The sequence below is a fragment of the Sceloporus undulatus genome, chromosome 2 (assembly GCF_019175285.1).
Source record: "Sceloporus undulatus isolate JIND9_A2432 ecotype Alabama chromosome 2, SceUnd_v1.1, whole genome shotgun sequence".
NCBI lineage: Eukaryota > Metazoa > Chordata > Lepidosauria > Squamata > Phrynosomatidae > Sceloporus > Sceloporus undulatus.
Genome location: NC_056523.1, coordinates 222,884,939 through 222,897,296, shown reverse-complemented (window position 1 = coordinate 222,897,296; position 12,358 = coordinate 222,884,939). Strand labels below are relative to the sequence as shown.

The following is a 12,358-nucleotide window of genomic DNA, read 5'->3' as shown; positions in this document are numbered from 1 at the left end:
ATAATAATAATAATAATAATAATAATAATAATAATAATAATAATAATAATGTCCCATTCTGAGCATCCACAGATTTTGGTATCCGAGGAAAGTCCTGGATACAAACCCTAGTGGATACCAATGGCCCACTGTAGTGGTAGTAGTAGTACCCCATTGTATGTAATGGGTAGGCTTGCCATAACCTGGCTGCAACCAGGAATTTCCCGATTTTGGGGGCCTCGAGCCCCTCCCGGCACGGGTGCAGCCCCAAAACCGGGAGCCCCCCAGTTGCAGCCTGGGTTGCTGCGCCCCAGGCAGGCCTTGCTGTCCTCTTCCTCTTCCTCGGGGAGGCGGGGAGGAAGAGGAGGGCAGTGAGGCCTGCCTGGGGCGCAGGAGACGAAGCTGAAGGCGGTGCCTCCCCGCGCGCCCGCGCCACCCTCCTCCTCCGCCCCCTCTCCCCCAGGAGAGGAGGCGAAGGTGGACGGAGGCAGCACCTCCTCCATGCGGGGAGGGGGAGAGGAGGTGGGGGAAGGTGGCACAGGCGCACGGGGAGGCGGGGGATTCCCCCGGGATTCCCCCCCCAGCGAGGCCCTGGATGGGGCTCTGCGATCGCGGAGTCCTCCGAGGCCTGGCATGGGCTTGGGGGACGCTGCCTCCCAAGCCCTAGCCAGGCCTTGGACAAGGTTGAAAAATGTAGGACCTTTTTTTTTTAATTTCCTGTCCAGGAAAATAAAAGGTCCTACATTTTTAAACCTTGTCCTACATTTTTTCCTGGTTTGGAGGTCCCCAGGGATGGCAACCCTAGTAATGGGACTTGAGCATCCACAGATTTTACTTTCCATGTGGGTCCTGGAACTAAATCCTAGCGGATACCAAGGGCCCCCATGCATTTATTTTTATGTTATTCTCTCCCCCCCCCCCAAGTTTATAACCACTCACCAGGTGGGGGTGGATCACTCCTCCTACCATCCAAGAATGGTTTATCACAGTAAGTACCAACGTTACATTCTCTGGATGATTTAGGAGGAGCAATCCACAACCAACAGGAGATACGCAATGGGAGAAACACAAGCTCCAACTATCGGGTGGGTATAGCAGCTCACTAAAGTATCTAACTGATTGCAATGCCATGCATCCAAAAGACGCCTGTGCAGACTTATCAATCTTACAATGTCTGATGAACAGAGATGGTTCCTTCCACCCCACTATACTGCATACCTCATGCAGAGACACAGACAAGGCATTAGCAGTGCTTGCAGCCACAGAAAAGATAGAATAAGCTCATACCTGCTGTGGCCGGGGCACGTTTGCATAATCATACCATAAGAATATGCAAGCCTTCTGCCAGCTCACAATCATATTCCTAGATGCCCTATTTCCTAATGTCTTTGGATTAAAAGACCCAAGCAGTACCTCAGTATGTCTTATATCCACTGGCCTTTTCTCATTCAGTGGGCCCTCAGTATCTGCTGTGGATTGATTCCAGGACCACCCTCCATGGATAACAATATCAATGGATGCTCAAATCTAATTAAAAATGACATAGGTCAGTGGTGTCCCTTATCTAAAATAGCAAAATCAAAGTTTGATTTTTGGAATTTATACCTTTTTAAAATATTTTCAAACCATGGATAAAACATCCATGGATATGGAGGGCTGATTGCATGTCCTTACTGCCCTTTTAACATCTAAAGTATGCCACTTTCTTTCCAATGGATGCCTAGGATTAGGACAAAAATTTGGAAAATGTATATTCCAAAATGCTTCTTTATTTACTGAACACTTTGGTAAAAAAAAAGAAAAGATATAAAGCTAATGTTAGACTATCCTAATTAGATCTCTGTCACCTGGCGGCACTTTCTCTATGTAGTTGGCTGCCTGATCTCAGGCCTGGAAGCCCCACTCCTCTCCATTTGCAACCATTCACTTTTCCAACTGAAGACCAGCTTCAGAAGGCCAGCAGATTTGTCAGAGATGCTACTGGAAAGTGAAAACCACTGGAATAGCTATTTGAAGATAACTAGAGACTGGCATCATCCACCATGCCCCGACATGAGCAGAAGCATCTCCGGTTTGGGCAAGAGTCTCAGTGGATCCAGTGAGAAATAAAGGCTCTAAGCAATTATCATTCATGCTATGTTGAGTGTTTTACTGTATTACTTGTGATATCAAGTACACTAGTACAGTGGGCCCTGGATAGCCGCTGGGGTTTGGTTCCAGGACACCTCATGGATTCCAAAATCTGTGGACGCTCAAGACCCATTAAATACAATGGTACAGTAAAATGGCATTCCTTATATAAAATGCCAAAACCACAGTTTAGTTTTTCAGGATTTATATATTTCTAAAAAAGTTTCAAGACATAGATGGCTGAATCTGTGGATAATTTTTAATACCGTATTGTATTAAAAATATAACAAATAAAATTCAGTGAAGGCTGGATTCCTATGCATATTCACCTTAGTGCCCACTAAACACAGTAAAAGCTATCCCTGAGCAAACAGGTGGTACTTTTATCCTAAAAGATGGTTTGTCTATTTAGGATAGTTGGCTTTCTCAGACATTATCTATCCTATCATCCATCCTATATTTCTGTCAGAGTTAGCACTCAGAATTCCAGACAATCAACCAGTCAGCTTGATTGATATAATCAACAGCACTTTATTGATAGATCCAGAATCAGACATGTGCCTCACTCAGCTTCTTAGCTGAGACTGACCACACCCTCCCAAAGACAAAGTAACAGAATCCCCAAAAGCCAAATCCCCTCCCAAGCAGAAACCCGCCAAGCGAAGCCCCTCCTGTTTCCCACAGAAGTGAAAGCACATTCTCAGCTCTGAGCGCTCGGAGAGCCAGGCCTTCAAGGCCACTAGATAAGACACCTGGCCCTGCTATGCACTACTATGGATTTCTAGGAATTGTAGTTTGCTGTGGCACCAGAGCTTTCTGGACATTCTTGCTTTCTTTCTACTATCTCCTGGGTCAGACATAAATATGCTATTTGGTTTCAACACCTGCACACATTTCGATCTAAAAGATGCTGAAACCAAGAAAGCTAAATGTCTCCCAAAAACTATGATTCCCAGAATTCCATGGCATTGAGCAATGGCAGTTAAAGTGGTGTCAAATTGGATTATTTCTACAGTGAAGATGCAGCCTAAGGCTCCACTGATTACCAGTATTTTTCTTCACTATCGCCATCACCAAGCCCCACTATTATATTCCACACAAACAATAAATCTCTTCTGACAAGGGTGGGCAAGTGAGGCCTGCCAGATGTTGCAGGACTACAACTCCCCAAATTCCAACCTAACAGCTGTGCTGGCTAGTGCTGCTGCAACATGCAGACCAGTGACATCTGGGGCACTGTATTTTTGCCTACTTTTCTCCTATGGGGAATGCACTGACTTCATTTCCCAGTACTTCCATGCACTATGAAATCTCGTGCTTTTTGTTGCTGTGTGACTTCAAGTTGTTTTCAACTTATGGCAGCTGCAGGGCAAACCTATCACAGGGTTTTCTTCATAAAATCTGTTCAGAGGGGGTTGCCTTTGATGAGGCTGAAAGAGTGTGACTCACCCAAGGTCACCCAATGGGTTTCCATGGCTGAGTGATGATTCGAACCCTGGTCCCCAGAGCATCCATCAAACCACGATGCAACACTGACTCGTTTTCCTTAAAGTCTCTAAAAGGGTAATGATCAGTACTGCAGTAAAATCATGGCCAACTCAGTGTGGGTGTCACTGGGGATGGTGTTTGTTATTTTAGGAGAACGCGTGGGTGATTATGGAAGGAAGAAGATGATAAAATACCGTGAATTCGCATGCAAGAGAAAAATGGGAGTATGTTTTGGAAGACAAATTAGATTAATTAAGATTATCTTAATGAATAACGTATTTGGACAATGCCACTTTGGAGTATATCCTAAAATGCTGTAAAAATATGTTCTGGGTATTACTTGGCAGGACATAAAGTATGATCTGCTGGAACTGAAATCAACTGGACCATAACAAACAAAAATGACTAAGGTCATGTAGCACCATAGCCCTGACATGTATTTCTGATCTAAAAACTGCATGGTTTTCCAGTGCAAAAAATTGCAGGGATTTCAGCACAGAGATTTCAAAGAATGGAGTTAACCATCAGGCACAGCAGCTAATGGTGATGTTCAGTTTTCACCAGATGTTCAATTTGCATCTCACTCTAATGAACTTTCTATGAGCACGACAAAGCCATCACTGCCTGCGGCATGGACATTCTCGCTTTCTTTCTACTATCTCTTGGAGTCAGACCATAAATATGCTATTTGGTTTTGCCTGCACACATTTCAGTCTAAAAGATGGTGAAACTGAATATATATTGCCGCTTGCATTCACTGATTGCTGCTACCCATTCTTGAGTTCAGAACACTAATCTGAACCTATGGAAACCTATTTGATACATTTGACCAAGATGCACTATTAGCTATCAATAAACTTTGTAAAAACTTAGCCTCCGGTTTTGGAGACATTACTTATAGTCCCTACAGAGTGAGGTGATTTCGGCATACAGTGGACCCTTGGTATCCACTGGGGTTTGCTTCCAGGATGCCAAACTCCATAGATGCTCAGGTCCCATTAAATACAATGGCATGATAAAAAGGTATCCTTTGGGCCCAAACAGACAGGCCAAAATAAAGCTGCTTCAGGTCACTTTGGAGATATGCTGTTTAAATGCTGCATGCCATCTTAACAAGCCAGAAGCCATGCCAAAGCCATGCTCCAGTCCTAAGGACTAGAGCGCACCTTTGGTGCAGCTCCTGGCCTCTTAAGATGCATGTGTGTCATTTAAACAGCATACCTCCAAAGTGACCCGAAGCAGCTTTATTTTGGCCTATCTGTTCAGGCCCCTTTATATAAAATGGCAAAGTCAAGGTTTAGTGGGGTTTTTTTTTGGGGGGGGGGTAATACATTTTTAACATACTGCAAAGTATGGATATATATTTTTAAAATATGTATTTAATTATTTAAAATATATCTGTATATCTTTTTAAAGACCGCATGGATAAAAAATCCATGGATATAGAATGTATTTATAAGATGCTCTCTTTGATTTGGGACCTCATCAACCAGAGATTATTGGTATCAGCAATTCTCACTCTTCTGCAGTTATGCCACTCTGCAGGTATTGTTGAAGTCTTTTAGGAAAACTATCTCTTATTTTGAGAAAGCCTTCTGTCTTGAGGACACAAAGAAAAGAAGGGACAGTCTCTGAACAGTTTATTTCTGTTAAATATTGGAAAGCAAGCCAATGCAATGACTGCATAGAGGTCTAAATTCAGTTGTTAGTCCCAAATGTCCAATTGCCCAACAATACCTATGAATAGATGCTATTTATCTTCTACACTCCATTATAATGCCAGCTGTCAGGACAGGAGTGAGAGCAGCAATCTGGAGCAAACACAGTGCCATAGAAAAGCTTTGCCCAGTGGCTCCATAACCACAGTCATCTTCAAACCAGACCACAATCAGGCATCAATGACAAAGGACACTGCCTTAGAGGACAGCATCTTGGACTATGACCAGGACAAAGGGAAATCATTTTTTTTTCATTTGACCATACAAGTCATTAGGTGAATGTGGACAGTTAACATACTCAGCTGAACTACTTCATAGGGCTGTTTTGTATGTGATGGAGGAGGAAAATATGCTATGTATGTGTGTTGTGTGCCTTCAAGTTGTTTCTGGCTTATGGCATCCCTATCACAGAGCTTTCTTGGCAAGATTTGTTCAGAGGAGGTCTGCCATTATCTTCCCTGAAGACTGAGAGAATGTGACTTGCCCAAGGTCATCTAGTGGGTTTCGTGGCTGAGCAGAGAATCGAACCCAGGTTTCCAGAGTCATACTCCAACACTATTCTTTTTCTGCTTAGAATACAAATATAATGAAACAAATTGCAAATTTTAAGGAACACTGAACTCCTCAAAAATGTAACAAAAGGTAACCAAATAAACAATGCATTGCAAATATAAATGAATAGATTTATTTCGCAAATAGCAATAACAATATTTTACAATAAATACCGAGTTTAGTTTTGCATAAAACTAACCAAAGCTGCTGACTTGGTTGTTATTAGTGGTCAGATACTCAGATGTATCTGCCAAATCTTTACTGAAGCCCCAAGTGCCAGCTCAGTCCTGGTGAAAATATGGGGCTCCGCTCTGGTGCCACAGCAAACTACAATTCCCAGAATTCCATATCATTGAGCCAGGGCAGTTAAAGTGGTGTCAAACTGGATTATTTCTGCAGTACAGATGCAGCTGCAATAGCTGAAAGGGTTAAGCCTGAAATGTTATACAGACTTAACTAGATGTAGAGTCTATTTATCTCAATGATGTTTACTTCTAAGTAGATGTGAATAGGAATTTAATGTAAGTATCCCTTTCTGCTACATTTCTGATGCAAACTACCCCATCCCTAAGGTGTTTGGATTACAGACAGCAGTCAGTGGGACTTTAATACCTATTGTACCTTAGTATATTGTAACAAAACTATCAAGGAATCCTATGATGCCATATGTTGTTGTAATATTGGTCACAAGAAATCCTCCCGCATCAATGAAAAAAGAGAAAATACAACAAAATTTACAATAGGTGAAAAGAAAAAGGGAATGATGTGAGAAAGCAATATGAATAATGCAAGGAAGAGAAGGAAGTAAGATCAATGGAAAAACATAAAAAAGGAAAATGTGATAAAATGAATGGTAATAAAATGAAACTAGAGATGATGTGTTAAAGAATAATGTTATTGATCTATGTAGCAGAATGTTGTATCTATATATATCATTTATCTTTGCTATAATAAAAAATATTTTTTAAAAAATAAATCCTACTATATCAAATGCATGAACAACTGAAGAAGGGCACTTAATACAGTAACCAAGAGGTCAAGTATGCAAGATGCTTACCTGAGATCGGGTGGTATATTCAATACATAAAATTCAGTACAAAATATTTACAATTGTGAGTTCAATGCATTATTTTTTAAAAGCATACATGACAAGCTCCACTTTTTTTTTAAAAAAATGGATGTTTCAACTAGAAATGCAAAGGAAGGCTAAAGGGAAAGAGGAAGAAGAAGAAATTAGGGGGGAAACTGCAGGGGGTCACAGGGAACAAACTTGGACTGGCCTAGGTGTATCCATCAATATAAGATGACCACATATCCAAAAATACATTTTTGGAGCTGATATCTATAAAACACATGTTTACATGTAGCTGAAACCAGTACGATCTTCTCACAACGGAATGATAGATGGTAAATGTTTATCTTTTATACCTTGAAGTACAAGTCTTTTACCAACAATAAAAGTGCACAGGATCCAACAATGCATTACAGTCAGCCCTCTGTATCCACTGATACAAGTATATATATTTTTAATCCAAGGATTCAGGCATCCATGGTTTTAAAATATTTTTTAAAGTCTATAAATTCCACAAAGCAAACCCTGATTTTGCAATTTTATATAAGGGACACCATCTTACTATGCCACTTCATATAATGGGACTTGAGCATCCACGGACTTTGGTATCTGCGGGAGGTCCTGGAACCAAACACTAGAAGATACCAAAGGCCCACTGTACTTAGCTGTCAAGTGCATATGTCTAGTTCTATGAAGTCTCATATTTAGTAATAAGATCAAGATCAACCAAATGCACAGCATGTGAAGGACTGAGGTAGAAAATGCCAGCCAGACACATACACACACTACAAATTAAAATGGAGTGCAGCTCATCCTGAGCCTCCCCTTGGAAGCCTCATCAAAGTGAAGGGCAGCTATACAGCAGCACTATCACTGCATTCCTGAAGAGCTCCTAGCCTCTTTAATGGGACTTGTTTAGAGAAGTTCCAAATGCACAGTATATTTGTTCCTCTGTTACAGATCACTGTTCTCTGCTCTGCCACATAAACTGACTGCCTCATAAGCAGAGCCAGGAAATAATATAAACTGGCAAAGTTAGGAGGTCTCAGCTGCATGAAAGGCACAGGACAGCCAACAGGCATGGATGGCAGAAAGCTCCCTGCTTATATACGCATCAAGAGGGCAAACCATATACAGTACTGTATCTACCTGAACCCTGTGTGTCCGCAGGATGTGCCAGCAGATGATTCACAAGATAAGGCAAAACCAGGCTTGACATAGGAGATCCGTGAACTCTCTCCAAGGGCCTCATTGCCACTGCTTATTAAAATGCAGCTGTGGGAGGCTGCAAATTTGATTAAAGGGAATGGTGTGGTGGTAGGCTTGGAAGTCTGCCGAACATTTTCCCTCCCAGCATCCCAGCTGAAAAAAGTACAGGATTCCCACATCTTTTCTCTCACAGTGAAAGGGTTACGTAGGTGCACATAAGCACACACACCCATGCATGCACGGAAATACATGTGCACATATACACACATGCGCCTCTATTACTGCTTCCATCCACAGCTACATTTCCAAGATGGGGATCTCTCTCAGTTTGACATTTGCCAGTCTTGGGGGCACAAGCAGGTACCATTCCTCTTAACAACTACTACGAGTGAGGGAAAGCATGGCTTCCTGAGCACCTAAACATCTATATACAATTGGTCCTCCACATCCACAGGTTCAACCATCCACAGCAACTCTCGTTTTTCCCTTTTATGTGACAGCCTTTTACTATGCTACTGCATTTAATAGGCACCTAGGTAAAGAAATAGAAGGTTCCTCATTCAATCTCCTGCTAGAAGACTAAACTCCCTCTCTGGCCAATGGGGAAGTCACCATTACACTGAGCATGTTTACTTTCAAGTTACAAGAGCTCAACGTGACTTGCTTCCTTGTAAGTGCGTTTGCAGCTGTCTGGACACACTGTCTGGATGTGCTGGATATAATGGTAGATGACACTGAAATAACCAGGGCCTCCTGAGATTTGGCAGGGAACCAGTGTAAAATACGAACCCAAAAGAGAAATTTATCTTGTGGGCCAGGCATAAGGAGCCAGAGCATGGCCCAAAGCATTTCAGGGCCAAAACCAGGATGCCCAAATAGGAGCAACACACTACCCACCAACCAGCATCATGGGGCACAATCTACTGGTAAGATCTCTAGAGAATGCCTCTTAAAGTCTGCATTTGCACTGCAGAAATAATCCAGTTTGACACCACTTTAACTGTCATGGCTCCATCCTATGGAATCCTGGGAATTGGAGCTTTGTGCCTCCTCTGCCAGAGAGCTCTGGCACCACCAACAAATACAATTCCCAGAATTTCACAGTACTGAGACATAGCAGCTAAAATAGTGTCAAACCGGATTATTTCTCTAGTGCGGATGCAGCCTAAATGAGATCTATGTAGGTCCTATTTCCTCGCACTGGGAATAGAGCAGAACTTCTTGGTGGACTGTGGTACCTGGGGCCAAGTTCATCCTTATGGCAACCCTAAGGAATCATAGAATCGTAGAGTTGGAAGAAACCACAAGGGCCATCCAGTCCAACCCCCTGCCATGCAGGAACTCTCAGTCAAAGCATCCCCAACAGATGGCCATCCAGCCTGTTTAAAGTCATGGGATTTCCTTGGCAAGATCTGTACAAGTGAGGTTGCCTTTGCCTTTCTCTGAGGCTGGGGGAAGTGTGACTTGCCGAAGGTCACCCAGTGGGTTTGTCGTTGTGTGCCTTCAAGTTGTTTCCAACTTACGGCAACCCTAAGGCAAACCCATCACAAGGTTTTCTTGTCAAGTTTCTCCAGAGTGGGGGGGGGGTGCCATCCAATGTGTAAACCACTACACTGCACTGGCTCTCATGCTTTCTCAGGGGGTTGGACTGGATGGCTCTTGCGGAGATCTCTTTAGAAGCCAAGATCATAGAATCATAGAGTTGGAAGAGACCCCAAGGGCCATCCAGTCCACCCCCCTTCTGACATGCAGGAACTCTCAATCAAAGCATCCCCATTGACAAGTGGCCACCCAGCCTCTGCTTAAAGACCTCCAAGATGCTTAAACTGAGGTTGTTGTACTTTGGAGTTGATCACACTGGGACTGATTTCGGCATTAAAGAGATTAAAGCCCATTGAAAGCATCCTGCAAATTATCACACACAATAATTGCGCAAAGGAAGCAATATCGGAAATGCATTGGCATCGAAATCCCGAAAGTAAAAAGATGGGCGTTAATGCTTCTTTGCGACCACTTGATTGGTGGGATTTGTCTGGGATATTCATGGGATAAACCTCCGATTGTGTGATAAAACTCCTTTGGCCATACAATGAGAAGGCATGGCTCACTGGAAAAGGCAATAACACTGGGAAAGGTGGAGGGTAGAAGGAGCCAACGTTGTTCAATGGTTTGAGCACTGACTGGACTAGGGCTGTGGAGATCCAGGGTTCGAGTCCCAGCTTGGCCTTGGGCAAAGACGTCACACTCTCTCAGCCGCAAAGGCTGGACAAACCTTGCCAGGGGGGGGGGGGAACCATAGCTGTAGGGCTGCCATAAGTTGGAGATGACTTGAAGGCACACAAGAACAACAGCAATGGAAAGCTGGATGAAGGCGAGTAAGGGCTGTTTGATAGTGGAACACGCTCCTTCCTCAGAGTGTAGTAGAGTCTCCTTCCTTGGAGGTCTTTAAGCAGAGGTTAGATGGCCATCTATCAATGGGGATGCTTTGATTTGGATTTCCTGCATGGCAGAGGTTTGACTGGATGGCCCTTGTGGTCTCTTCCAAATCTATGAGTCTATGAGAGGCAGATTGGTGCCAGTTTGGTTGTGGAGGGGAGTTGGCAGCCAGGAGGAGGAGGAGATGGTGGTGGGGCTCTTGCCTTGGAGGAGGTGCCCGTTGTTGTCTGCTGAGGCGTGGGCAGCCATGAGGAGGGAGGGAAGGAGGGCTGTGCAGCCATCACTGCAGTGAGAGAGAGGGGGAGTCTGAGAACAACAACAGTGCGGAGAGGAGGGTAGGGTACCCTCCGCTGGCATGCCAGACACCGCAGCTGGGGGGGGGCACACACACACACACAGCTCTTGGTAGAAAACATGGAAGAGGAGGAGGAGGAGAAGGGAGGACCAATCCCCCTCCCCTCCCTCCTTCCTTGCTCCTGCACTTGGCAGCATGCGGTGCCATCCATCTCCTCCAACAGCCCTCTCTCACACACAGCCCAAGGCCAAGGGCACCCAAAACAGCCTGGGACACTCAACCCACCCCTGGCTCCCTGCCCTGGCATTGCTGGGGCTGCCCAGGGAGGCTGAAGGGGCCTCAGGCCGGGGGGGGGGGTTCTGCAGTGCAGATGCCAGCGCTCCCTCTCCCTCTCCACGCGTTGTCTGCCAGAGAAAGCACACACACACACAGCCTCAACACACACACACACACACACACACATACACACCAGTTCCCACCGAAGAAGAAAAATCGTCTCCTAGATTTGGAGCCCAAGGGGAGCCAGGAGCAGAGCCAGGGAAAGGGGAGGCGGTGGTCCTCCTTCCCCCGACAGGAGGAAGAGGAAGGAGAAAAAGAGGGGAGGAGGCGGGAGAAGGAGATGACGGAAGGAGAAGCGGACGCGGAGGAGAGGAGATAGAGGAAGGAGAGGAAGAGGAAGAGGAAGGAGAGGAGATAGAGGGAAAGGAAAGAGGAGAGGAGGAGAAGGAGATAGAGGAAGGAGAGGAGGAAGAGAAGAGAGAAGAGAAGAGGAGGAGGAGAGAAGGAGATAGAGGAAGGAGGAAGAGGAAGGAGAAGAGGAGGAGGAGGAGGAGGAGAAGGAGATAGAGGAAGGAGAAGAGGAAGAGGAGGAGAAGGAGATAGAGGAAGGAGAGGAGGAAGAGGAAGGAGAAGAGGAAGAGGAGGAGAGGAGGAGAAGGAGATAGAGGAAGGAGAGGAGGAAGAGGAAGAGGAGAAGAGGAGGAGGAGGAGACAGAGGAAGGAGAGGAGGAAGAGGAAGGAGAAGAGGAAGAGGAGAAGAGGAGGAGGAGGAGGAAAAAGGAAGAAGGAGAAGAGAAGGAGATGGAGGAAGAGGAGAAGGGGAGGGAGAGGAAGAGGAGAAGGAGGAGGTGATGGAGGAAGGGGGAAGAGAGGGGGAAGGGGAGAAGAAGAAGAAAGACAGGAAGGAGGAGGAAAACAGAGGAAGGGTAGGAGGCTGTAAGAGGGGGAGGGGAGGGGATGATGGAGGCGATGGGAAAGACGAAACAGAGAAGGAAGAAGAGGATGGAGGAGCAGACGAAGGAAGAAAAAGAGGGAGAGGAGGAAGAAAGGGAAGGTGGGGGTGGTGGAGGAGGGGATGGAAGAGGAGGGCCCAGGCGGGGCGGAGGGTGGGCCAGGTGTGTCCCTGCCGGGGCCTGCCTGCTGGGGAAGCCTGCCTGCCTGCCTCCTCGCCCTCCTTGCCAGGCTGCTTACCTACAGTCC

The 12,358-nt window shown here is 45.2% G+C and overlaps 1 protein-coding gene across 6 annotated transcripts in view; it reads right to left on the bottom strand.

Moving 5' to 3' along the window:
• FAM131B (family with sequence similarity 131 member B) overlaps positions 1-11,445 on the bottom strand; it is a 94,939-nt gene extending 83,494 nt beyond the window's left edge. For 3 of the 6 annotated variants that reach the window (XM_042450036.1, XM_042450040.1, XM_042450035.1), the window contains exon 1: positions 8,089-8,301. In XM_042450036.1, the coding sequence (XP_042305970.1) occupies positions 8,089-8,191 (103 nt within the window). In that variant the 5' untranslated portion in view covers positions 8,192-8,301. Of the gene's footprint in view, positions 1-8,088; positions 8,304-11,348 lie in introns of those variants that run through there. The other 3 variants (XM_042450039.1, XM_042450038.1, XM_042450037.1) reach the window with 3 other exon arrangements.
• Positions 11,446-12,358: the final 913 nt, after the last annotated feature.